Here is a 27,893-nt window from a genome sequence, read left to right as displayed (position 1 = left end):
AATGTGGGAGAGGACGGGCGACTGTAGAATGTGGGAGAGGACGGGCGACTGTAGAATGTGGGAGAGGACGGGCGACTGTAGAATGTGGGAGAGGACGGGCGACTGTAGAATGTGGGAGAGGACGGGCGACTGTAGAATGTGGGAGAGGGACGGGCGACTGTAGAATGTGGGAGAGGGACGGGCGACTGTAGAATGTGGGAGAGGGACGGGCGACTGTAGAATGTGGGAGAGGACGGGCGACTGTAGAATGTGGGAGAGGGACGGGCGACTGTAGAATGTGGGAGAGGGACGGGCGACTGTAGAATGTGGGAGAGGGACGGGCGACTGTAGAATGTGGGAGAGGACGGGCGACTGTAGAATGTGGGAGAGGACGGGCGACTGTAGAATGTGGGAGAGGACGGGCGACTGTAGAATGTGGGAGAGGACGGGCGATTGTAGAATGTGGGAGAGGGACGGGCGACTGTAGAATGTGGGAGAGGGACGGGCGACTGTAGAATGTGGGAGAGGACGGGCGACTGTCGAATGTGGGAGAGGACGGGCGACTGTCGAATGTGGGAGAGGACGGGCGACTGTAGAATGTGGGAGAGGACGGGCGACTGTAGAATGTGGAGAACATTTGCCAAAGGAGCTGACACATTATTGTCAAAATAAACTCTCCATTAACGATGCATCTCTCTCTCTCCCTCTTCCTCCACCCTCTGTCCCGCTCTCCTCACCTTTCTAAAGGTTTCCTGAGTACAGGGGACCAGTCAGCCAAGGGGAACTATGGTCTGTTGGACCAGATCCAGGCCCTGCGTTGGCTCAATGAGAACATCGGACATTTTGGCGGCGACCCCGAGCGCATCACCATCTTCGGCTCCGGCGCCGGCGCGTCCTGCGTCAACCTCCTCATCCTCTCGCACCACTCCGAGGGTAAGGGGCACACTGGTGGGTTACATTCATATTTGATTTGATTTACTTCTCAGTTCTTAGATGACTTACTCTTACCCAGTAGAACAAGGTTACATGGATATACTATCTGGTTACTCCCAAGGATGGATTCGTTCAAAGTGAGTTCAGTGACATCATCTTATTCCCCATAGAATACCAGAGCCAAAAGTAGTGCACTACATAGGGATTAGGGTGTCATTTGAGACAGAGGATCAACATTTATATTGGGAGCAATGTGGTCCAATGACCTGTAGGGAAACCTTGACACACACACTTCTCTGCTTTGAGCATATTATACTGCCAGGTATACTCTGACCCCTCTGAGAGAGAGAGAGAGAGAGAGAGAGAGAGAGAGACTGTGAAAGAGAGAGAGAAGGACTAGAGAGAGAGAGAGAGAGAGAGAGAGAGAGAGAGAGAGAGAGAGAGAGAGAGAGAGAGAGAGAGAGAGAGAGAGAGAGAGAGAGAGAGAGAGAGAGAGAGAGAGAGACTGTGAAAGAGAGAGAGAGAGACTGTGAAAGAGAGAGAGAGAGACTGTGAAAGAGAGAGAGAGAGAGAGAGCGAGACTGTAGAAAGAGAGAGAGAGACTGGAGAGAGACTGGAGAGAGAGAGAGAGAGAGAGAGAGAGAGAGAGAGAGATGTTTTCTGTATGTATTTTTCTGTGTGTGTGTATATACATGAGACTGTGAGTAAACAACCAGTATAGTATGTGCATGTCCTCCTCTCCTACCCTAACCTACATGTCCTCTCCTCCTCCTCTACCCTAACCTACATGTCCTCTCCTCCTCCTCTACCCTAACCTACATGTCTTCTCCTCTCCTACCCTAACCTACATGTCTTCTCCTCTCCTACCCTAACCTACATGTCCTCTCCTCCTCCTCTACCCTAACCTACATGTCTGCTCCTCTTCTACCCTAACCTACATGTCCTCTCCTCCTCTCCTACCCTAATCTACATGTCCTCTCCTCCTTTCCTACCCTAACCTACATGTCCTCTCCTCCTCTCCTACCCTAACCTACATGTCCTCTCCTCTTCTACCCTAACCTACATGTCCTCTCCTCCTCTCCTACCCTAACCTACATGTCTTCTCCTCTTCTACCCTAACCTACATGTCTGCTCCTCTCCTACCCTAACCTACATGTCCTCTCCTCCTCTCCTACCCTAACCTACATGTCTTCTCCTCTTCTACCCTAACCTACATGTCCTCTCCTCCTCTCCTACCCTAACCTACATGTCTTCTCCTCTCCTACCCTAACCTACATGTCTTCTCCTCCTCTCCTACCCTAACCTACATGTCCTCTCCTCCTCTCCTACCCTAATCTACATGTCTTCTCCTCCTCTCCTACCCTAACCTACATGTCCTCTCCTCTCCTCTCCTACCCTAACCTACATGTCCTCTCCTCCTCTCCTACCCTAATCTACATGTCTTCTCCTCCTCTCCTACCCTAACCTACATGTCCTCTCCTCTCCTCTCCTACCCTAACCTACATGTCCTCTCCTCCTCTCCTACCCTAATCTACATGTCTTCTCCTCCTCTTCTACCCTAACCTACATGTCCTCTCCTCTCCTCTCCTACCCTAACCTACATGTCCTCTCCTCCTCTACCCTAACCTACATGACCTCTTCTCTCCTACATGTCCTCTCCTCCTCTCCTACCCTAACCTACATGTATTCTCCTCCTCTTCTACCCTAACATACATGTCTTCTCCTCCTCTTCTACCCTAACCTACATGTCTTCTCCTCCTCTTCTACCCTAACCTACATGTCCTCTCCTACCCTAACGTATATGTCCTCTCCTACCCTAACCTACATGTCTTCTCCTCCTCCTCTACCCTAACCTACATGTCCTCTCCTACCCTAACCTACATGTCCTCTCCTACCCTAACCTACATGTCCTCTCCTACCCTAACCTACATGTCCTCTCCTACCCTAACCTACATGTCCTCTCCTACCCTAACCTACATGTCTTCTCCTCTTCTACCCTAACCTACATGTCCTCTCCTCCTCTCCTACCCTAACCTACATGTCCTCTCCTCCTCTCCTACCCTAACCTACATGTCCTCTCCTCTCCTACCCTAACCTACATGTCCTCTCCTCTCCTACCCTAACCTACATGTCCTCTCCTCTCCTACCCTAACCTACATGTCCTCTCCTCTCCTACCCTAACATACATGTCCTCTCCTCTCCTACCCTAACATACATGTCTTCTCCTCCTCTCTACCCTAACCTACATGTCCTCTCCTACCCTAACCTACATGTCCTCTCCTCTCCTACCCTAACCTACATGTCCTCTCCTCTCCTACCCTAACCTACATGTCCTCTCCTCTCCTACCCTAACCTACATGTCCTCTCCTCTCCTACCCTAACCTACATGTCCTCTCCTCTCCTACCCTAACCTACATGTCCTCTCCTACCCTAACCTACATGTCCTCTCATACCCTAACCTACATGTCCTCTCCTACCCTAACCTACATGTCCTCTCCTACCCTAACCTACATGTCCTCTTCTCTCCTACCTTAACCTACATGTCCTCTTCTCTCCTACCCTAACCTACATGTCCTCTTCTCTCCTACCCTAACCTACATGTCCTCTTCTCTCCTACCCTAACCTACATGTCCTCTCCTCTCCTACCCTAACCTACATGTCCTCTCCTCCTCTCCTACCCTAACCTACATGTCCTCTTCTCTCCTACCCTAACCTACATGTCCTCTTCTCTCCTACCTTAACCTACATGTCCTCTCCTCTCCTACCCTAACCTACATGTCCTCTTCTCTCCTAACCTACATGTCCTCTCCTCTCCTAACCTACATGTCCTCTCCTCTCCTACCCTAACCTACATGTCCTCTTCTCTCCTAACCTACATGTCCTCTCCTCTCCTAACCTACATGTCCTCTTCTCTCCTAACCTACATGTCCTCTCCTAACCTATATGTCCTCTCCTCTCCTACCCTAACCTACATGTCCTCTCCTGTCCTAACCTACATGTCCTCTTCTCTCCTAACCTACATGTCCTCTCCTCTCCTAACCTACATGTCCTCCCCTCCTACCCTAACCTACATGTCCTCTCCTGTCCTAACCTACATGTCATCTTCTCTCTTAACCTACATGTCCTGTCCTAACCTACATGTCCTCTCCTCTCCTAACTACATGTCCTCTCCTCTCCTAACCTACATGTCCTGTCCTAACCTACATGTCCTCTCCTCTCCTAACTACATGTCCTCTCCTCTCCTAACCTACACCTCCTCTCCTAACCTACATGTCCTGTCCTAACCTACATGTCCTCTCCTCTCCTAACCTACATGTCCTCTCCTACCCTAACATATATGTCCTCTTCTCTCCTACCCTAACATACATGTCCTCTCCTCTCCTACCCTAACCTACATGTCCTCTCCTCTCCTACCCTAACCTACATGTCCTCTTCTCTCCTACCTTAACCTACATGTCCTCTCCTCTCCTACCCTAACCTACATGTCCTCTCCTCTCCTACCCTAACCTACATGTCCTCTCCTCTCCTACCCTAACCTACATGTCCTCTCCTCTCCTACCCTAACCTACATGTCCTCTCCTCTCCTACCCTAACCTACATGTCCTCTCCTCTCCTACCCTAACCTACATGTCCTCTCCTCTCCTACCGTAACCTACATGTCCTCTCCTACCCTAACCTACATGTCCTCTCCTACCCTAACCTACATGTCCTCTCCTACCCTAACCTACATGTCCTCTCCTACCCTAACCTACATGTCCTCTTCTCTCCTAACCTACACCTCCTGTCCTAACCTACATGTACTCTTCTCTCTTAACCTACATGTACTCTTCTCTCCTAACCTACACCTCCTGTCCTAACCTACATGTCCTCTCCTGTCCTAACCTACATGTCCTCTTCTCTCCTAACCTACATGTCCTGTCCTAACCTACATGTCCTCTCCTGTCCTAACCTACATGTCCTCTTCTCTCCTAACCTACATGTCCTGTCCTAACCTACATATCCTCTTCTCTCCTAACCTACATGTCCTGTCCTAACCTACATGTCCTCTTCTCTCCTAACCTACATGTCCTGTCCTAACCTACATGTCCTCTCCTGTCCTAACCTACATGTCCTCTTCTCTCCTAACCTACATGTCCTGTCCTAACCTACATGTCCTCTTCTCTCCTAACCTACATGTCCTGTCCTAACCTACATGTCCTCTCCTGTTCTAACCTACATGTCCTCTTCTCTCCTAACCTACATGTCCTGTCCTAACCTACATGTCCTCTCCTGTCCTAACCTACATGTCCTCTTCTCTCCTAACCTACATGTCCTGTCCTAACCTACATGTCCTCTCCTAACCTACATGTCCTCTCCTGTCCTAACCTACATGTCCTCTCCTCTCCTAACCTACATGTCCTCTCCTGTCCTAACCTACATGTCCTCTTCTCTCTTAACCTACATGTCCTCTCCTGTCCTAACCTACATGTCCTCTTATCACCTAACCTACATGTCCTCTCCTAACCTACATGTCCTCTCCTAACCAACATGTCCTCTCCTAACCTACATGTCCTCTCCTAACCTACATGTCCTCTCCTCTCCTAATCTACATGTCCTCTCCTCTCCTAATCTACATGTCCTCACCTCTCCTAACCTACATGCCCTCTCCTCTCCTAACCTACATGTCCTCTCCTCTCCTAACCTACATGTCCTCTTCTCTCTTAACCTACATGTCCTCTCCTGTCCTAACCTACATGTCCTCTCCTAACCTACATGTCCTCTCCTCTCCTAACCTACATGTCCTCTCCTCTCCTAACCTACATGTCCTCTCCTAACCTACATGTCTTCTCCTGTCCTAACCTACATGTCCTCTCCTCTCCTAACCTACATGTCCTCTCCTGTCCAAACCTACATGTCCTCTCCTAACCGACATGTCCTCTCCTGTCCTAACCTACATGTCCTCTCCTGTCCTAACCTACATGTCCTCTCCTAACCGACATGTCCTCTCCTGTCCTAACCTACATGTCCTCTCCTCTCCTAACCTATATGTCCTCGCCTGTCCTAACCTACAAGTCCTCTCCTCTCTTAACCTACATGTCCTCTCCTACCCTAACCTACATATCCTCTCCTCTCCTCCTCTTCTACCTTAACCTACATGTCCTCTTCTCTCTTAACCTACATGTCAACTCCTGTCCTAACCTACATGTCCACTCCTGTCCTAACCTACATGTCCTCTCCTCCTCTCCTACCTTAACCTACATGTCCTCTCCTCTCCTACCCTAACCTACATGTCCTCTTCTCTCCTAACCGACATGTCCTCTCCTCTCCTAACCTACATGTCCTCTCCTCTCCTACCCTAACCTACATGTCCTCTTCTCTCCTAACCTACATGTCCTCTCCTCTCCTAACCTACATGTCCTCTTCTCTCCTAACCTACATGTCCTCTCCTAACCTATATGTCCTCTCCTCTCCTGTCCTAACCTACATGTCCTCTCCTGTCCTAACCTACATGTCCTCTTCTCTCCTAACCTACATGTCCTCTCCTCTCCTAACCTACATGTCCTCCCCTCCTACCCTAACCTACATGTCCTCTCCTGTCCTAACCTACATGTCATCTTCTCTCTTAACCTACATGTCCTGTCCTAACCTACATGTCCTCTCCTCTCCTAACCTACATGTCCTGTCCTAACCTACATGTCCTCTCCTCTCCTAACTACATGTCCTCTCCTCTCCTAACCTACACCTCCTCTCCTAACCTACATGTCCTGTCCTAACCTACATGTCCTCTCCTCTCCTAACCTACATGTCCTCTCCTACCCTAACATATATGTCCTCTTCTCTCCTACCCTAACATACATGTCCTCTCCTCTCCTACCCTAACCTACATGTCCTCTCCTCTCCTACCCTAACCTACATGTCCTCTTCTCTCCTACCTTAACCTACATGTCCTCTCCTCTCCTACCCTAACCTACATGTCCTCTCCTCTCCTACCCTAACCTACATGTCCTCTCCTCTCCTACCCTAACCTACATGTCCTCTCCTCTCCTACCCTAACCTACATGTCCTCTCCTCTCCTACCCTAACCTACATGTCCTCTCCTACCCTAACCTACATGTCCTCTTCTCTCCTAACCTACACCTCCTGTCCTAACCTACATGTCCTCTCCTGTCCTAACCTACATGTCCTCTTCTCTCCTAACCTACATGTCCTGTCCTAACCTACATGTCCTCTTCTCTCCTAACCTACATGTCCTGTCCTAACCTACATGTCATCTTCTCTCCTAACCTACATGTCCTGTCCTAACCTACATGTCCTCTTCTCTCCTAACCTACATGTCCTGTCCTAACCTACATGTCCTCTTCTCTCCTAACCTACATGTCCTGTCCTAACCTACATGTCCTCTTCTCTCCTAACCTACATGTCCTGTCCTAACCTACATGTCCCCTCCTGTCCTAACCTACATGTCCTCTTCTCTCCTAACCTACATGTCCTGTCCTAACCTACATGTCCTCTTCTCTCCTAACCTACATGTCCTGTCCTAACCTACATGTCCTCTCCTGTTCTAACCTACATGTCCTCTTCTCTCCTAACCTACATGTCCTGTCCTAACCTACATGTCCTCTCCTGTCCTAACCTACATGTCCTCTTCTCTCCTAACCTACATGTCCTGTCCTAACCTACATGTCCTCTCCTAACCTACATGTCCTCTCCTGTCCTAACCTACATGTCCTCTTCTCTCTTAACCTACATGTCCTCTCCTGTCCTAACCTACATGTCCTCTTATCACCTAACCTACATGTCCTCTCCTAACCTACATGTCCTCTCCTAACCTACATGTCCTCTCCTAACCAACATGTCCTCTCCTAACCTACATGTCCTCTCCTAACCTACATGTCCTCTCCTCTCCTAACCTACATGTCCTCTCCTCTCCTAATCTACATGTCCTCTCCTAATCTACATGTCCTCTCCTCTCCTAACCTACATGTCCTTTCCTGTCCTAACCTACATGTCCTCTCCTAACCTACATGTCCTCTCCTCTCCTAACCTACATGTCCTCTCCTAACCTACATGTCTTCTCCTGTCCTAACCTACATGTCCTCTCCTCTCCTAACCTACATGTCCTCTCCTGTCCTAACCTACATGTCCTCTCCTAACCGACATGTCCTCTCCTGTCCTAACCTACATGTCCTTTCCTGTCCTAACCTACATGTCCTCTCCTAACCGACATGTCCTCTCCTGTCCTAACCTACATGTCCTCTCCTCTCCTAACCTATATGTCCTCGCCTGTCCTAACCTACAAGTCCTCTCCTCTCTTAACCTACATGTCCTCTCCTACCCTAACCTACATATCCTCTCCTCTCCTCCTCTTCTACCTTAACCTACATGTCCTCTTCTCTCTTAACCTACATGTCATCTCCTGTCCTAACCTACATGTCCACTCCTGTCCTAACCTACATGTCCTCTCCTCCTCTCCTACCCTAACCTACATGTCCTCTCCTCTCCTACCCAAACTTACATGTCCTCTCCTCCTCTCTTGTCTCGTCTCATCATTGACTCGTCTCCTCTGCTGCCACTCACCCATACATTAAAACCAGTTCTCTCTGCTGTCAAACCCATCTTCTTAATCACCGTCCTCATCGTCATCTAACACCAGCCCTCCAGACTACAACTCCTCCACCTGTCACTCAAAGCTCCCGGGGTGCCAGGTAAGGAACACTCTCGCTCCCCACGGGGAACACCAGTCATGTCATCCCACCACTCAACAAATCAACTGTGGCATGATACATGTGTTTATGGAGGAGAGGTGGGTGAGAGGCGAGGGAGAGAGGAGGGGGAAAGGGGATACACATCGTTATGATGAGAGTGGGAAAGGGAGGAGAGGGGGGAGGTAGCGGAAGGGAAGATGAACAGAGAGAGGGAAGGAGGAAAGAGAGAAACTGATAAGGATTTAGGATGAAATATAGATGAGTCACCTCTCTCCCCTTTCTCATACTTTCCCTCACTATCAATTCCCACTAACTTCCTCACACCTACACCTCTCTCCAACTCTCCAACTCTCTCTCTCTCTCTCCCCTCCTCTTCTCTCTCTCTCCCCTCCTCTTCTCTCTCTCCTCTGTGAGGAGTAATGCAGAAGGAGCAGGTCGGCTGAGCCACGCGCTCCCTAATAGTCTTCCCTGGGAAAGAGGCTCTGCTCTGCGTCACTGCTTAATTATTCACCAGGAATCTACAGGAGAGGAAAGGAGTGTGGAGGAAGAGAGCAATACGAAGGAGGAAGAGGGCGAGGAATGAGAGCTCCCCCCTGTAACGAGGCACCACAGTAGTTCGTTTTCACTGCAGGACAGACAGAGAGAGAGAAAGAAAAGAGAAATCTGTGGAAAAGAGGAAGGAAACGTATTTCTTTAATAAGAGGCAGACTGTGCAGTCCCCCATCGATTCCCCAGTCTGGGCTGAATCTCGTACAGTATCATCTCAACTATGGAGTTTAAAGCGCATGACTTTCTATCTGATTTGTTACAGTGACTAAGACAGAAAAAATAGAGAAATCTGTGGAGGGAAAATGGAACAAACTTTCACAACCTAACTAAGTATTCTTTAGAAAATGAGCTTATCTTTTCTGGAAGGAAACCTTGGCTGCTACTGTAATAATCGAACATGTACAGTACACTTTGGGCCGTATTCAATTTTCGGACAAAGAAAAGGGATTATCCGCTCACCTTTTTTCTATGTGTAGGATCTTGTTTTGGCCTGCTCCTGATATTACATTGGACGTTCATAAAACCTCCTCCTTTCAGATTCACTTGTCTAACTTCTCCTTCCACTCTCTGTCCTCCAGGGTTGTTCCAGAGGGCCATAGCCCAGAGTGGCTCAGCCATCTCCAGCTGGTCGGTCAACTACCAGCCCCTCAAGTACACCAAGATCCTGGCCCGGAAGGTGGGCTGCAGCCACTCAGAGACGGCAGAATTGGTGGACTGCCTGAGGAAGAAGAATTTCAGGGAGCTGGTGGATCAGGACATCCAGCCGGCACGCTACCACATCGCCTTCGGACCCGTAGTGGACGGAGACGTGGTGCCGGACGACCCTGAGATACTCATGCAGCAGGTGGGATTGCTGGAGCAGGGGGTGGGTGTGGTGTTGGGGGTGGGGATGGGGTGGAGGTTAGTGTGGGTATATTAGTCATGGCTCTCTGACTGCAGAGACGTATTCTATTGGTTCTGATGAAATCTCAGTGCCAGAGTTACCAAGAGTAACGTAAAAAGATTAAGGTTATGATAAGACATTACTATAATGGTTAAGTGTAATTTAAGACAGGTTTATATTTTATGCTTTTTGGTGTTAATAGTGCTTTTCAAGGAGCCCAAAGTGCTTAAAATGTTATGAAGCAGCAAAATCTCATGCACTTCTAATGTGTCTACGCACTTAACGTGTCCTTCCCTCGTTTTGCCACAAGGGGGAGTTCCTGAACTATGACATCCTGATAGGAGTGAACCAGGGAGAGGGGCTGAAGTTTGTAGATGACAGTGAAGACAACGATGGGATCTCAGCTGCAGCGTTCGACTACACTATCTCTAACTTTGTGGACAATCTCTATGGATATCCTGAGGGTAATGGTCTCTATATCCCTACTAATTGTAAACTGTCATTGTCAAAACGTATTGATTCAATGATTGTAAAGATGGGGAGAGGTCTGTCCGTGATAAAGAGATGGTCTGCTTTTTTGACACCACACTCCACAAAGCAAGTGCTGCAAAGAAGGACCTAGAAAAAGCTCTGACACACACACTTACCCCACCAGACATGCCACCAGGGGTGTTTTCACACTTACCCCACCAGACATGCCACCAGGGGTGTTTTCACACTTACCCCACCAGACATGCCACCAGGGGTGTTTTCACACTTACCCCACCAGACATGCCACCAGGGGTGTTTTCACACTTACCCCACCAGACATGCCACCAGTGTTTTCACACTTCCCAATTCCAGAAAAAATTCAAGAAAACGTACAGTATTATATAGAGCCATGATATCATGGAACTCCTCAAGTGAACAACAAACCTGTTTTTTTTTTAAAGCAATACCTCGCGGCACAAGGCCTCTCCCCTAATTGACCCAGATATTTAGTGTGTATGCATTGATATGTAGGCTACGTGTGACATTTTAAATGTATGTAGTTCTATCCTTGAGCGGTTCTTGTCTATACATTTTCTGTATTATGTAATGTTTCAGGTTTTGTGTGGACGAGTAACTGCTGCTATCGAAACAGCTAATGGGGATCCTAATATAATACCAAAATACCAATACCAATTCATGTGCAGTTTTTTATAAATTATTGAGTAAAGTAACATTATAATAACGATGTAAGAATATAATAACAATAATAATAACATCATAACAATATAATACATAACCTTTAGAGAGGAATGATGTGTCTCAAAGCTAACTTCTGTGGTTTACTATTTGGTAAAAACGTCTCTTTAACCTTCAAATCACTATCATGTGCATTTTTCTCTGACCCCTCCCTTTCTATACTCTCTATCTCTATATCTCTTTCCCTTTCACTTCCTTGTTATACTCTCTATTTCTCTTTCCCTCACTCTCTCCCTTCTATACTCTCTATTTCTCTTTCCCTCACTCTCTCCCTTCTATACTCTCTATTTCTCCTTCCCTCACTCTCTCCCTTTCTATACTCTCTATTTCTCTTTCCCTCACTATCTCCCTTTCTATACTCTCTATTTCTCTTTCCCTCACTCTCTCCCTTCTATACTCTCTATTTCTCTTTCCCTCACTCTCTCCATTTCTATACTCTCTATTTCTCTTTTCCTCACTCTCTCCCTTCTATACTCTCTATTTCTCTTTCCCTCACTCTCTCCCTTCTATACTCTCTATTTCTCTTTCCCTCACTCTCTCCCTTTCGCTCATCTTCTGGCTCCGTCTGTATCTCTCTTTCTCAACTTCCCTCTCTTGAACTTTCACTCTCTCTTGTGTCAAACCTCCCTCCCGCCCCTCTCCCCACTCTCCCTCTCCCTCTCATCCCACCACCCTCCCTCCCTCCTCCCTCTCATCCCACCACCCTCCCTCCCTCCTCCCTCTCCCTTTTCTACCTCCCCCCTCCTCCCTCTCCTCCCCTCTAGGTAAGGACATCCTGAGAGAGACCATTAAGTTCATGTACACTGACTGGGCCGACCGTGACAACGGAGACATGAGGAGAAAAACCCTCCTCGCCCTGTTCACGGACCACCAGTGGGTGGCGCCGGCGGTGGCCACGGCCAAACTGCACGCCGAGTTCCAATCTCCTGTTTACTTCTACACATTCTACCACCACTGTCAGACGGAGACGCGGCCAGAGTGGGCGGACGCGGCCCATGGGGATGAGATCCCCTACGTGTTCGGGGTGCCCATGATCGGAGCCACCGACCTCTTCCCCTGCAACTTCTCTAAGAATGATGTCATGCTCAGTGCTGTAGTCATGACGTACTGGACAAACTTTGCTAAGACGGGGTAGGTAGTGAACGGTAGAGGGTAGAAGGTGGAAAGAATGGGGCTTTGTTTGGTTTGCTCTCTCTGCTCTTGAGGACTATTTAATTTCGGGCTCAATTCAAACCGTATCGCCAAAATTCAGCAATATAACGCGCTTGAAATTTAAAGGTAATTTCCGATTGAGCCAAACTGCAGCTAACCCATAAGAATCTAAGCCCTGTCTAAGCCCTGTCTAAGCCAGGGAGGGTTCCACTAAGCTATATGGAATTGTTTTAAGAAAGTCATACCAAGGATTTTGATTTTTGAAGTATCCCAAAAATTGTATGAAAAATAATTTTGGACCTTACTGCTATTAGCCCATACAAACACATTGAATAACATATTCACTAAATGAAGCAACAAATAGTCCCCAAAACAACATCTAAAGGAAGTGTGTTCTGAAGCGTCTGTCCTACATCTGAGCGATATAAGAAAGATCAGGAAACATTTGTTATTTGTTTTTACATGTGTTTAACATGCGTGAACCACTGCTTTTAATCAGAGCAAGGTGACCGGAAACATGACCGAATACAAACAGTGTAGCTATTCCCTCCACGAGGCAATCAAACAAGCTAAGCGTCATCAGTATAGAGACAAAGTAGAGTCGCAATTCAACGGCTCAGACACGAGAGGTATGTGGCAGGGTCTACAGTCAATCACGGACTATAAAAGGACAACCAGCCCCGTCGCGGACCAGGATGTCTTGCTCCCAGACAGACTAAACAGTTTCTTTGCTCGCTTTGAGGACAATACAGTGCCACGGCCCGCTACCAAAACCTGCGGGCTCTCCTTCACTGTAGCAAACGTGAGCAAAACATTTAAACGTGTCAACTCTCGCAAGGCTGCAGGCCCAGACGGTATCTCCAGCCGCGTCCTCAGAGCAGGCGCAGACCTACTGGCTGGTGTGTTTACGGACACATTCAATCAATCCTTATCCCAGTCTGCTGTCCCCACATGCCTCAAGAGGGCCACCAAAGGTTCCTGTTCCCAAGAAAGCTAAGGTAACTGAACTAAATGACTACGGCCCCGTGGCACTCACTTCCGTCATCATGAAGTGCTTTGAGAGACTAGTCAAGGATCATATCACCTCCACGCTACCTAACACCCTAGACCCACTCCAATTTGCTTACCGCCCCAATAGGTCCACAGACGACGCAATCGCAATCACACTGCACACTGCCCTAACCCATCTGGACAAGAGGAATACCTATGTGAGAATGCTGTTCATCGACTACAGCTCAGCATTTAACACCATAGTACCCTTCAAACTCGTCATAAAGCTCGAGACCCTGAGTCTCGACCCCTCCCTGTGCAACTGGGTCCTGGACTTCCTGAAAGGCCGCCCCCAGGTGGTGAAGGTAGGTAACAACATCTCCACCCCGCTGATCCTCAGCACTGGGGCCCCACAAGGGTGCGTTCTCAGCCCTCTCCTGTGCTCCCTGTTCACCCACGACTGCGTGGCCATGCACGCCTCCAACTCAATCATCAAGTTTGCAGACGACACTACAATGGTAGGCTTGATTACCAACAACGACGAGACGGCCTACAGGGAGGAGGTGAGGGCCCTCGGAGTGTGGTGTCAGGAAAATAACCTCACACTCAATGTTAACAAAACAAAGGAGATGATCGTGGACTTCAGGAAACAGCAGAGGGAGCAGCCCCCCATCCACATCAACGGGACAGTAGTGGAGAGGGTAGAATGTTTTAAGTTCCTCGGCGTACACATCACGGACAAACTGAAATGGTCCAACCACACAGACAGTGTGGTGAAGAAGGCGCGGCAGCGCCTCTTCAACCTCAGGAGGCTGAAGAAATTCGGCTTGTCACCAAAAACACTCACCGACTTTTACAGATGCACAATCGAGAGCATCCTGTCGGGTTGTAGCACCGCCTGGTACGGCAACTGCTCCGCCCATAACCGTAAGGCTCTCCAGAGGGTAGTAACCTGCCCTCCAGGTCACCTACACCACCCGATGTCACAGGAAGACCAAAAAGATCATCAAGGACAGCAACCACCCGAGCCACTGCCTGTTCACCCCGCTATCATCCAGAAGGCGAGGTCAGTACAGGTGCATCAAAGCAGGGACCGAGAGACTGAAAAACAGCTTCTATCTCAAGGCCATCAGACTGTTAAACAGCCATCACTAACATTGAGTGGCTGCTGCCAACATACTGACTCAACTCCAGCCACTTTAATAATGGAAAAATTGATGTAATAAATGTATCACTAGCCACTTTAAACAGTGCCACTTCATATAATGTTTACATACCCTACATTACTCATCTCATATGTATATACTGTACTCTTTACCATCTACTGCATCTTGCCATCTTGATGTAATGTATCACTAGCCACTTTAAACAATGCCACTTTATATAATGTATACATACCCTACATTACTCATCTCATATGTATATACTGTACTCTTTACCATCTACTGCATCTTGCCTATGCCGTTCTATACCATCACTCATTCATATATTTCTTTATGTACATATTCTTATTCATTGCTTTACACTTGTGTGTATAAGGTAATTGTTGTGAAATTGTTAGGTTAGATTACTCGTTGGATTACTCGTTGGATATTACTGCATTGTCGGAACTAGAAGTACAAGCATTTCGCTACACTCGCATTAACATCTGCTAACCATGTGTATGTGACAAGCAAAATTTGATTTGATTTATTTTTGGCACTAAACAGTCTCCATATATACTTCCATTAAAAAAATTCAACTGGTGCCGGGAGACCTTCAGACGAGTCTTGTGAGGCTTGTGGGCATCCGTCCGAGAGTAAACGCTACACTACAGATGATTTTGTGAGAAGACCGATTTCCGGGATGTCTCATGGTCTGACATACACCGCTCTAGCTCTGACACCTTTCACCACAGATGTGAAAGTGCAACATAGCCGTATGAGGTGGATTGAGACGCATCCAATTTATGGGGACGTGGACATCAACCTTAAGGGGTGAATGCAGGCTACGCTTAGGCAGGAATTTTGCCTTTAAATGTAAATTGCGCTATACCACTGAACTTCAGCGATACGGATTGAATCGAGGCCTAAGTCTATGATTTCCAGCCATAACAAGTGTATCATACTATATGCAGGGGTGAAAGGAAGCTGGTATTGTCTGGTACGAAGGACCAGAAAAATAAATAGTGGGGGTACCCATACCCGGTTAAACATGAGACTATCACAATAATTAAAACAAAAATGCCATGAAAACTGTAGGCTATTAAACTATTATTTATCATTACCGCATGTCGGTCGCATGAATAATGTGCGAATGGACTTGAAAACGTGTGGAATACGCTCCAAAATGCGCTGTGGTTTGACAAACAGTGACATTTTGCAGATGGCAGAGTTGATTGGCCGAGACCAAGACAGTGTCTGCATCAGTTCAGGTTACAAGTGTAGGCCTAAGGGATGACAATCACTGAATGTCATTCATTAGACTTTTGGGGTTTTGTTACAGATGTTTCTTTCCATTCCTCATATTATGTGCACAGTGCACTGTATGGATGCAGGAATTATTTTAGAGTGAATGAATACGAGCAGGTAGCCAGGCTTACAGAAGCCTTGTGAACTGATCATTTGACAATCAGATTAAAACATCATGACTGGTTGTGTTTATGCCACCATAAAAGGTAATACATTTTAAAAGTGAAATGACAAAACTTCAGGACTATGCCCACAGAGATCCTATTGAATTAATAGGGATTCTATAGGTAATTATATGATTAGGCCCATAAACAACAAAATAAATGGTCATGCAACTGTTGTCATGCAAGGATGTGCACACATAGGAGGTGCCACACCAGGAATAAATTAAATCTACTTTCACCCCCGACTATACAGTTGATGTCGGAAGTTTACATACACTTAGGTTGGAGTCATTAAAGCTTGTTTTTCAACCACTCCACAAATTTCTTAACTATAGTTTTGGCAAGTCGGTTAGGACATCTACTTTGTGCATGACACAAGTCATTTTTCCAAAAATAGTTTACTGACAGATTATTTCACTTATAATTAATTCACTGTATCAAAATTCCAGTGGGTCAGAAGTTTCCATACACTTAGTTGACTGTGCATTTAAACAGCTTGGAAAATTCCAGAAAATGATGTCATTGCTTTAGAAGCTTCTGATATGCTAATTGACATCATTTGAGTCAATTGGAGGTGTACCTGTGGATGTATTTCAAGGCCTACCTTCAAACGCAGTGCCTCTTTGCTTGACATCATGGGAAAATTAAAAGAAATCAGCCAAGACCTCAGAAAATAAATTGTAGAACTCCACAAGTCTTGTTCATCCTTGGGAGGAATTTCCAAACGCCTGAAGGTACCACGTTCATCTGTACAAACAATAGTACGCAAGTATAAACACCATGGGACTACGCAGCAGTCATACCGCTCAGGAAGGAGACGTGTTCTGTCTCCTAGAGATGAACGTACTTAGGTGCGAAAAGTGCAAATCAATCCCAGAACAGCAGCAAAGGCCTGTGTGAAGATGCTGGAGAAAACAGGTACAAAAGTATCTATATCCACAGTAAAACAAATCCTGTATCGACATAAACTGAAAGGCCGCTCAGCAAGGAAGAAGCCACTGCTCCAAAACCACCATACAAAAGCCAGACTACGGTTTGCAACTACACATGGGGACAAAGATTGCACTTTTTGGAGAAATGCCCTCTGGTCTGATAAAACAAAAATAGAACTGTTTAGCCATAATGACCATCATTATGTTTGGAGGAAAAAGGGGGAGGCTTGCAAGCCGAAGAACACCATCCCAACCGTGAAGCATGGGGGTGGCAGCATCATGTTGTGGGGTTGCTTTGCTGCAGGAGGGACAGGTGCACTTCACAAAATAATTTTCCATCCTCATGATGACATCTATGTGGATATATTGAAGCAACATCTCAAGACATCAGTCAGGAAGTTAAAGCTTGGTCGCAAATGGGTCTTTCAAATGGACAATGACCCCAAGCATACTTCCAAAGTTGTGGCAAAATTACTTAAGGACAACAAAGTCAAGGTATTGGAGTGGCATCATCCCAATTTGTAAGTCGCTCTGGATAAGAGCGTCTGCTAAATGACTTAAATGTAAATGTAAATGTAAATCACAAAGCCCAGACCTCAATCCTATGGAAAATGTATGTGCAGAACTGAAAAAGCGTGTGCGAGCAAGGAGGCCTACAAACCTGACTCAGTTACAGCAGCTCTGTCGGGAGGAATGGGACAAAATTCACCAAACTTATTGTCGAAGGCTCCCTGAAACATTTGACCCAAGTTAAACAATTGAAAGGCAATGCTACCAAATACTAATTGAGTGTATGTAAACTTCTGACCCACTGGGATTGTGATGAAAGAAATAAAAGCTGAAATAAATCATTCTCTCTACTATTATTCTGACATTTCACATTCTTAAAATAAAGTGGTGTGTCACGATTGTCGTACGAACTGGAAATATACTCGGACCAACGGGCAGCGTGATTTGGGTTCCACATGTTTAATGAATGAAACTCACAAAACAGCAAACGAAACGTGAAGTCATGGATTGCTCACAGGCAACTACACACAAACAAGATCCCACAAAAACCAGTGGGGAAATGGCTGCCTAAATATGATCCCCAATCAGAGACAACGATAAACAGCTGGCCAACATAGAAATTATTAACCTAGATAGGAACACCACCCCTAGTCACACCCCGACCTAACCAAAATAGAGAATAACAAGGCTCTCTATGGTCAGGGCGTGACATGGTGATCTTAACTGACTTAAAAGAGGGGATTTTTACTTGGATTAAATGTCAGGAATTGTGAAAAACTGAGTTTAAATATATTTGGCTAAGGTGTATGTAAACTTCCGACTTCAACTGTATGTAAGAAGCTATAAAATATATTGCGATTTTGAGGATTTTTTTTTTCATGTTTTAATGTCAAATTCAAGAGGTTGTTTAACAGTGAAATATACTACACTGCTCAAAAGAATAAAGGGAACACTTAAACAACACAATGTAACTCCAAGTCAATCACACTTCTGTGAAATCAAACTGTCCACTTAGGATGCAACACTGATTGACAGTAGCAGCAGGACCGCTACCTACAGCAGCAGGACCGCTACCTCCGCCTGTGTGCAAGGAGGTGCACTGCCAGAGCCCTGCAAAATGACCTCCAGCAGGCCACAAATGTGCATGTGTCTGCTCAAACGGTCAGAAACAGACTCCATGAGGGTGGTATGAGGGCCCGACGTCCACAGTTGGGGGTTGTGCTTACAGCCCAACACCGTGCAGGACGTTTGGCATTTGCCAGAGAACACCAAGATTGGCAAATTCGCCACTGGCGCCCTGTGCTCTTCACAGATGAAAGCAGGTTCACACTGAGCACATGAGCACATGTGACAGACGTGACAGAGTCTGGAGACGCCGTGGAGAACGTTCTGCTGCCTGCAACATCCTCCAGCATGACCGGTTTGGCGATGGGTCAGTCATGGTGTGGGGTGGCATTTCTTTGTGGGGCCACACAGCCCTCCATGTGCTCGCCAGAGGTAGCCTGACTGCCATTAGGTACCGAGATGAGATCCTCAGACCCCTTGTGAGACCATATGCTGACACATGCACATTTGTGGCCTGCTGGAGGTCATTTTGCAGGGCTCTGGCAGTGCACCTCCTTGCACACAGGCGGAGGTAGCGGTCCTGCTGCTGGGTTGTTGCCCTCCTACGGCCTCCTCCACATCTCCTGATGTACTGGCCTGTCTCCTGGTAGCGCCTGCATGCTCTGGACACTACGCTGACAGACACAGCAAACCTTTTTGCCACAGCTCGCATTGATGTGCCATCCTGGATGAACTGCACTACCTGCGCCACTTGTGTGGGTTGTAGACTCCGTCTCATGCTACCACTAGAGTGAGAGCACCGCCAGTATTCAAACGTGACCAAAACATCAGCCAGGAAGCATAGGAACTGAGAAGTGGTCTGTGGTCACCACCTGCAGAATCACTCCTGTTTTGGGGGGTGTCTTGCTAATTGCCTATAATTTCCACCTTTTGTCTATTCCATTTGCACAACAGCATGTGAAATTTATTGTCAATCAGTGTTGCTTCCTAAGTGGACAGTTTGATTTCACAGAAGTGTGATTGACTTGGAGTTACATTGTGTTGCTTAAGTGTTCCCTTTATTTTTTTGAGTAGTGTGTATATAGTGTCTGTGTGTAATAACTTTGGAATACCTTTGATTGAAATCATTTAAATTTCTATTCATTTCTCCTCCAGGGACCCCAACCTGCCAGTGCCTCAGGACACCAAGTTCATCCACACCAAGCCCAACCGCTTCGAGGAGGTCATCTGGACCAAGTTCAACTCCAAGGACAAGCAGTACCTGCACATTGGTCTGAAGCCCCGCGTCAGGGACAACTACCGAGCCAACAAGGTGGCCTTCTGGCTGGAGCTGGTCCCTCACCTACATTCCCTCCATGACGAATTCCCCCCCACCACCAGGCTACCTCCAGGCAGCACCCGCCCCCCTGGGGTCCCCTGGAAGCCCAAACCCCGCACCACAGGCCACCCCTACCCCACATTCCCCGACCCCGTGGAGCCCTACGGATCAGAGCGGCCCAGACTGGACCTCTTCCCCGGTGACACACGGGATTATTCCACAGAGCTGTCGGTGACAGTGGCGGTGGGGGCGTCGCTACTCTTTCTCAACATCCTGGCATTCGCCGCGCTCTACTACAAGCGGGACAAGCGGCAGGAGATGCGGCGCCACCGGCTCTCCCCGCAGCGCCACGGCGGGCCCGCCAACGACCTGGCGCACAGCCAGGAGGAAGAGATCATGTCCCTGCAGATGAAGCACTCGGAGCACGACCCGCACCACGACATGGAGCCCCTCCGTCCCCACGACATCATGCGGCCCGCCTGCCCGCCCGACTACACTCTGGCCCTGCGGAGGGCCCCGGACGACGTGCCCCTCATGACCCCCAACACCATCACCATGATCCCCAGCACCATCACCGGCATGCAGCCCCTCCACCCCTTCAATACCTTCCCCAGCACCGGCCACAACAACACCCTGCCCCACCCCCACTCCACCACACGCGTATAGTAAAGCTAGAGCTCCCCCTGGGGGATCGGTGGACCAACTACTATGCGCTCGGGCTCCCTCTCTATGGATATCTCTCTCTCTCTTACTCTCTGTTTCTCCAACCGTCAGCCTGCTGCCCTGATGCTGTGTACTTCCTATAGTGCCACCTGTTGAGGTTAAGTGGAAGTGCAGCTGAACTGCAGGGGCAGCAGATGTTAAGGGGGGACATTGAGACATTTAGAAACTATTTTGATGGGGTCTCGTATTCTCTGACTGACAGGCCCCAGACCTTCCCAGAGGACAATCCTCTTACTGTGCTTTTCATTTTGTTCTTTTTTCATCCCCCTTTTTGTCCGTTTCTGTGCTGTAATAGGGTTGGAGATTGTTTTTGGGGGTGTTGGGTAAAGTGACCTCTGATATATTGGAAAACCTCTATCTCTCTACTCATGTCATCTGCTTACTTGATTAAGTGTTTTCTCTTTTCTACATCCATCTCTTTCCCTCTGTAGTTCTAAACCCCCCTCAAATGAACCCCTCAGCCCACCCTTAGGAATTGTTGGGAGTCTTTTTCATACAAGGCGTACAGTACATACAGTTAGCATCTATCATGAAAATATTGATATTCTGATATCGTCTTTCTACCAGCATTCTTGGTGCCAAGTACTGTGTTGTTTTCCCATAGGAGGGAACTGAGAGAGAATCAAGAGTGTGGAGCTGTATCAAGATAGCCTACTGACTGTGTTCATGAAAAGTGCCAATTTGGCCTATCTTGTGTGCTTTTTTCTTTGATTGTTTGATTGTTGCTTTCAGTTCTTATTTTTTTTGTGGAAAGAATTTTAAGTATATAGATATATAGTTATATATAAATGTGTACAAAGAAGAAGATATATAAATGGTTTTCTCAGTGGGGATCTATGCATGAATTATTTTTTTAAATGATGATGAGGAAAGGACACTGGATAGTCAATGTTTCCACACGTCTCCTGTTTTAAACCATTTCTATCTCTATTTCATATGCTTTTTCTTCCTATTTTATTCTTCAAAAACAAAAAATGGAGGCAATTAAAAAAAACTGCACGGATGCTTCTTTGATTTGCACAATTATCCTTTACAACAAGAAAACCCTGACTGGAACAAACATGAATAAAATACTGTTCCTACACCTTGAATATACAACACATTGCGTATCATCACCATCTCCCATGTTCATTGCTCACTGTCTACTATTGCACTATAGACCACATGCTACCCCAACCAAATCAACTACCCCAGTAAATCAAACCAACCTTTATTCTTACAACACATTTCATACAAAGCAGGTGCAAACCAATGCGACCACATATCAGTCACACAGAGACCCCTCTCCCCCTGCTCTGCTATCATCAGGCCAGGGCCCCTGAGGGCCCCTCTTATGTAATGTGAGATATTGGTGCCACTCTAGCAGCTCTGTCTTTGTCTCGTAATAACCAAGCCATCCACTGAGCCCTGGGCCCCTGTCTCCTAGTGAGTCATTATGGCAGGCATGGAAGTCATAATCTTCCACTGAAATGGCATCCTATTCCCTATTGCACTACTTCTGGCCAGTCAGGCAAAAAGTAGTGCAATATAGGCATTAGGGTGTTGTTTTGGATACACTTCTAGAGGTATTGGTGTCCATTATGCTCTGGTCAAAAGAAGTGTACTATGTAGGGGATAGGGTGCCCTAGAGGTATTGGTGTCCATTATGCTCTGGTCAAAAGAAGTGTACTATGTAGGGGATAGGGTGCTGCAGGTAGAGATATTGAAGGTACATACAGTACTCAAGTCTTGGAGGCTCATAGAACGTTACTTTCCTAATTCTGTTAGTAGGAAGGGGAGAAAAGGACGGGCAGTTCTCACTCTCCCTCCTTCTTTCACACAGTCTGTCCTTTCTACGCCTCTATTTCCAGCACATGCATATTCTGTTTGATGAGTGTGTGTGCGTGCGTGGGTGTGTGTGTGTACGTACATGTCAGCACAGCTTCACCGGGGCATGGGTAATTAGAGTGCATGGAGAATGATGGAGGGAGAGAGGATGAGAGAGAGACAGACATCTCAACTCAGAGGCTCATCCCCATGATGTGAACCCACACTCCAAAATAACATTTCTCCAACTGCTTACACACTACACACACACACACTCCTCCATTCTTCATCCCTTTCTCCTTTCCTCCACCAGTAAACACCAACATTTAACTAACTAGGCGTAATAGCTACATGAATGTGATGAGTTGAGTAGAACTCATAACTTTGCTGTGTACAGTCATTCAACCCTGCATCTTCTGACCCTTAATCCCTGACCCCTCACCCTGCGGACTCTGTTGCTCCCACAACCCCTTAGCTCTACTGCTGTACATGTAACTCTAAGCACACTGAGCAAGACTGCGGGTCTGTCAGCCAGGCCATGGTCTGTGATAACAAAGCTGGGAGAGGACCTTAGACTAAGAGGCAACAAAGTGATCAGCTGTTGCTGGGTTTTAGTTTTTCTTTCTTTTTTTAACAGGGAAAAACACATAAAAGTTGAGGGAAAGTCTATTGATAACACCCCCGACTGTAATGCTCAAATATGGCCAGTAGAGGGGGCTGACGGGTTAATATGATTAATCCCACTGAACAGAACTGTAGAGCTGTGAGTGTCAACCCACAGTGCACTGTATCCTCTATGGGAAACCGTTAGCGACGATGTTGTGTCTATGCTTGTGTTTAGCTTCAGACTTTTCTTTGGTTTCTATTTCATTAATACTTGAGGATTGTGGAAGTTGAGGGGAGAATGTGAGAGAACACAGTGGTAGAGTCCGACTGTGTTAGCCTACTGAGAGAGACAGTGTGTGGTGGGGAAATGGGGGAATGATTAGCTGCACAATATACTGTAACATAGACTGGACTGGGGTTGTGGTCAGTGGGAGCTAGAGAAGGACTCAATACAAGCTGTGTTCTTGGACTAGAAGAAGAAACGTGGGAGAGAGACTCAAAGCATCCAAGTCATCATCACAACCTTAAACAAAGGGGAAAGGTTGTGAGATGTGACTGGTCAACTGGGACAGTGGACAGACTTATTTCATCGATGGGAGTGATCAGAGTCTGTCCTATGAAGAGTCGTTGTGCCATTAGATCCTAGTGAACTATTTTATAATTATTCATGTGAATAGGAGGGCCGTGGGATGTCGCAGAGGAAACTACTACTAGTACATATACAACTAAACAGAACTTCAACCAATAGAAGAGCGACAGAAGCTGTTTCCATTTTTCTGTTCTTTTCCTTGACTATTTTATAGGTTTACACACTAGAGGGCGCCATGGTGACACACAATCACCATAACAACGTATCTGTCAGCCTCTGAACATTTGGGAATGTGGAGGAATACATTGTTGCGTGACACAGAGACACGTCAAAAAAAGAGGAGCAAAACTGTACATTTTTAAGTGTAAGAACAAACAAACAGGCAGAAATATTTGTAAATATTACCTTTCTTGTTTGTTTTTTCGATTGAATGAAATGACTTTGTGACAACAACAGAGACAACAGGTGCAAGTTGATAAGGGGCCACCAGCTAGTATTGTACCTTCACTGTACACCATTTGAATATATTCGCTGCTGTACTCTTTCGAAGGATTCAGGAATGTCCGATTCTAGTTCAATTAGCCCTGTGTTGTCAGTGCAGAATGTTACAATGTTGTGCAGAAGTGGGTAGACGGTGGACATTCAGAACATAGTCATAGAGTTGTCTATGTAGCATCTTGACGTGTGAAAGCACTAAGCAAACACTGTAGCAGGGAGACTCACCCATTCTTACTCTGTGCTGTGGTTTATATGGTCTCTCTCCCACATTCAAATGGGACATGCATAACTGCAGGCCTTTATTAGCTGTCTACCACACCAGCATATCTGTATGATGATGCAGGATACCTTAAAGGCGGAATCTGTCATTCCCACTTTCCCCTATGGCAACTACAATACAGGGACACTTTTACCGGAAATTAAAGTTACAGAGTGCACCTTTAAAAACAACCTTGTGGCTTCTGGAGTCTGGATATTCACTCCCTGTTGCCTTTCGTATTGTAGCGTAGCCCCAAAACCACAGGGGGATAGAGAAATGAGGGCTTTATGTAACCTAAGATGCCTCTGATCTAGCCTAGTCCCAGATCTGCTTTTGCCCTCTTACCAACTCCTACGGTCATTGTCACGACTAGGAGTTGACTAGACAGCACAAACAGATCTGGGACCAGGCTACATCTTATCCTCATCGGAAATCACATACTGCGGGTGGGTCACATGTCCCCCTGAATACACTGCGTTATATACAATGTGTGTAGGTGTCCTGTTCATGTAGGTTGTGCTACATGACCTCATCATAAGCTATTGGTACAGCTACGCTTGCCTTCCAGGTGGAGAGGTGTGGTGGGAATGAGTTGCTTTGACCACTGCACGCCTAGTGGCCAGACGGTTGAACTACATTACAAGACATGCATAGGTATGGACCTAGTGTGTAGAAGTGTGTTAGGATAGCTAATGTGGTGTGTATGCGTTAGGTGTGTACTCCATTTTGTTGTAGCCTTGGTTTGGACTGACACAGAGGGAGCAGATATCTAGTGTTAGTTTAAGATGACTTTGAAACAATTGAACCGACCCCCAAAAAAATCCATATTGGATTTTAATGTATTATTCCTCGCACTCAGACCACGAAGAAAGTCATTATTTTTGGTCAAAAAACGATTTTGTTGACAGTGTGTTGATTTTCAATGATAAATCAGTTGTTGAAGGATTATAAAGCAGTTGTTCTGTGTCAGAAGAGGACTGGCCACCCCTCATAGCCTGGTTCCTCTCTAGGTTTCTTCCTAGGTTTTGGCCTTTCTAGGGAGTTTTTCCTAACCGCCGTGCTTCTACACCTGCATTGCTTGCTGTTTGGGGTTTTAGGCTGGGTTTCTGTACAGCACTTCAAGATATTAGCTGATGTACGAAGGGCTATATAAAATAAACTTGATTGATTGTCATAGTTTTATAGATTTGCCGGAGCGGTGCTCTGTTGAAAAACACCGGAAATAAAAGGGGCAGTACGTAACAATGTTTCATGTAGGTGGACTTCCTGCCTTGCTTGTGACTATGTGTCATGGTTGACCTTCAAAACAGAGAAAGGTTTGTATATGTTGTGGTCTATGTACCTGAGAGTCCAGGTGAACTGAAGCACATGACCAATAACCCTGGGAAACATTCGGAGTTGGGTGTCAGTTCGGCCTGCATAGCAACATTTGCACCTGTTGTCTTCTTTTTAATTTCTTTATTGAATTAAGAAACCCAAGACTTGAGATGAAGAAAACATGTTAAAAATTAATTTAAAAAAAGAGAATTATTAAACAGGTAAAATAAAACTATATAAATAAGGTGATGATATTTCTGTTTAGTTATGACACACTGTATGCTGTGATTCTGATGCGGGGCACATAAAGACGTTCATAGCCGGGCTGTCGAGTACGTCTCTTCATTTACCTAATGCACCCCCTCAACTTCATTCAGAAGACTGCTTCTTCCATTAAAGCTCCACAAAAGCAAAAATCATTTTTTTTCCAGCTGAAAGACGATCCCCGGAGTTTACCCATGATGTTGCACAATGATTTAAGCCAATAAGCCATTGTTTTAGTCAAAGTATGATATGGGCTTGAAGTGGGAAATCCGAAGTGGGAAAGTGTTTCCCCTTTGAGATGACGTGCTAATACTTTTCAGACTACGTTTCTTTTCAGGGCTTGTTTTAATTTGCATATTACCACCCACCAGCATGGCATTTCTTTATTTTGTTTACCCCCTAGGCCTACTGTATATAGTAGTAAGCTCAAGGGGTGGGTGAGGCAAAGAGCACAAATCTGTAGGAAGTGTTTGGAGCTGTTCAAAATAGGATATCATTGGGTCCCAGGTGGAATAAAATGAGTTGGTTGACCCTCGGATGGTATACTTAATTTTATTCCAATTTTAGGAACAGCATCAAATCTTTGAGCCAAAGAGAGGTTAAGGGAGGATTGATAGATTTCCAATTCAATAAAATCCTTCTGCGGGCCAACATGGAGGCAAAGGCAATGACATCTAGCTATGGTCAGGGAAGGATTGCAGTTTGTTTCTCCAAAAATAGCCATTTCTGGGCTAGGCTGCAACTCTGTTACATGCTTCAGAAAGGGTTTTAAATCAATAATAGTGGACCAATAGTCTGCCAGGCAAGGACCACAACATGTGAGTCAAGTCCGCCAAGGAGCTTTTACACCAGTCACATGTACCATCAATATTTGGGTAGAATTTGGACAATCTGGCCTTACTGAAATGGATACAGTGGAGTACCTTAAACTGTATAAGGCTGAGCCAGACACAAGAGGAGCTTCCATTTACCCTAAAGCAGGCACTACTCCAGACTTTGTCACAGATCTCTCCACCAAGTTCCTTTTTCCACTCAGATTGGATTTTATTGAATGGCGGGTTATCAAGGGACATGGTTATCTAAAGAATATGGGATGAGTCCCTTTAGTTGAAAAGGTGTTTTCAAAAGGGCATCCAAACCCGATGATGTATTTGGAAAGGTGGGGCATTGAGTCAGATTTGGAAATACCTAAATAAACTTGAATGGGGTAAATTACGTTTGATAGCAAGGTCATTGAAAGTGGCAAAGGTGCCATCAATATAAAAGGTCATGAAACTGAGTAAGGCCATTCATCTGCCATAGCATAAAAGATACACACAATACACCATAATGACAAAGAAAAAATAGTTTTTTTTTTTGTATTTATTACAAATAAAAAACAAACATCTTATTTAAATACAGTTGAATTCGGAAGTTTACATACACCTTAGCCAAATGCATTTAAACTCCGTTTTTCACAATTCCTGACATTTAAAAATTCCCTGTCTTAGGTCAGTTAGGATCACCACTTTATTTTAAGAATGGGAAATGTCAGAATAATAGTAGAGAGAATTATTTATTTCAGCTTTTATTTCTTTCATCACATTCCCAGTGGGTCAGAAGTTTACATACACTCAATTAGTATTTGGTAGCATTGCCTTTAAATTGTTTAACTTGGGTTAAACATTTCGGGTAGCTTTCCACAAGCTTCCCGCAATAAGTTGGGTCAATTTTGACCCATTCCTCCTGACAGAGCTGGTGTAACTGAGTCAGGTTTGTAGCACTCCTTGCTCGCACACGCTTTTTCAGGTCTGCCCACACATGTTCTATAGGATTGAGGTCAGGGCTTTGTGATGGCCACTCCAATACCTTGACTTTGTTGTCCTGAAGCCCGTTTGCCACAACTTTTGAAGTATGCTTAGGGTCATTGTCCATTTGGAAGACCCATTTGCGACCAAGCTTTAACTTCCTGACTGATGTCTTGAGATGTTGCTTCAATGTATCCACCGAATTTT

The 27,893-nt window shown here is 46.1% G+C and overlaps 1 protein-coding gene across 2 annotated transcripts; it reads left to right on the top strand.

The window, feature by feature from the left end:
* The first annotated feature begins 650 nt into the window (after window positions 1-650).
* LOC129835253 (neuroligin-2-like) lies at window positions 651-25,959 on the top strand. Of its 2 annotated transcripts, none has more exons than XM_055900790.1 (5): window positions 651-912; window positions 9,725-9,990; window positions 10,340-10,493; window positions 12,021-12,387; window positions 19,675-25,959. In XM_055900790.1, exons 1-5 carry the CDS (start codon window positions 666-668, stop codon window positions 20,501-20,503), a joined length of 1,863 nt encoding a protein of 620 aa, XP_055756765.1. In that variant the 5' UTR covers window positions 651-665; the 3' UTR covers window positions 20,504-25,959. The 2 variants fall into 2 exon arrangements, with proteins under 2 accessions (XP_055756765.1, XP_055756764.1); XM_055900789.1 differs by having other exon boundaries at window positions 651-927.
* The last annotated feature ends 1,934 nt before the right edge of the window (window positions 25,960-27,893 follow it).

The sequence above is a fragment of the Salvelinus fontinalis genome, chromosome 36, assembly GCF_029448725.1.
Source record: "Salvelinus fontinalis isolate EN_2023a chromosome 36, ASM2944872v1, whole genome shotgun sequence".
NCBI classification, from domain to species: domain Eukaryota; kingdom Metazoa; phylum Chordata; class Actinopteri; order Salmoniformes; family Salmonidae; genus Salvelinus; species Salvelinus fontinalis.
The sequence above is the reverse complement of the archived record's forward strand: the minus strand, read 5'-3'. Positions and strand labels throughout refer to the sequence as shown.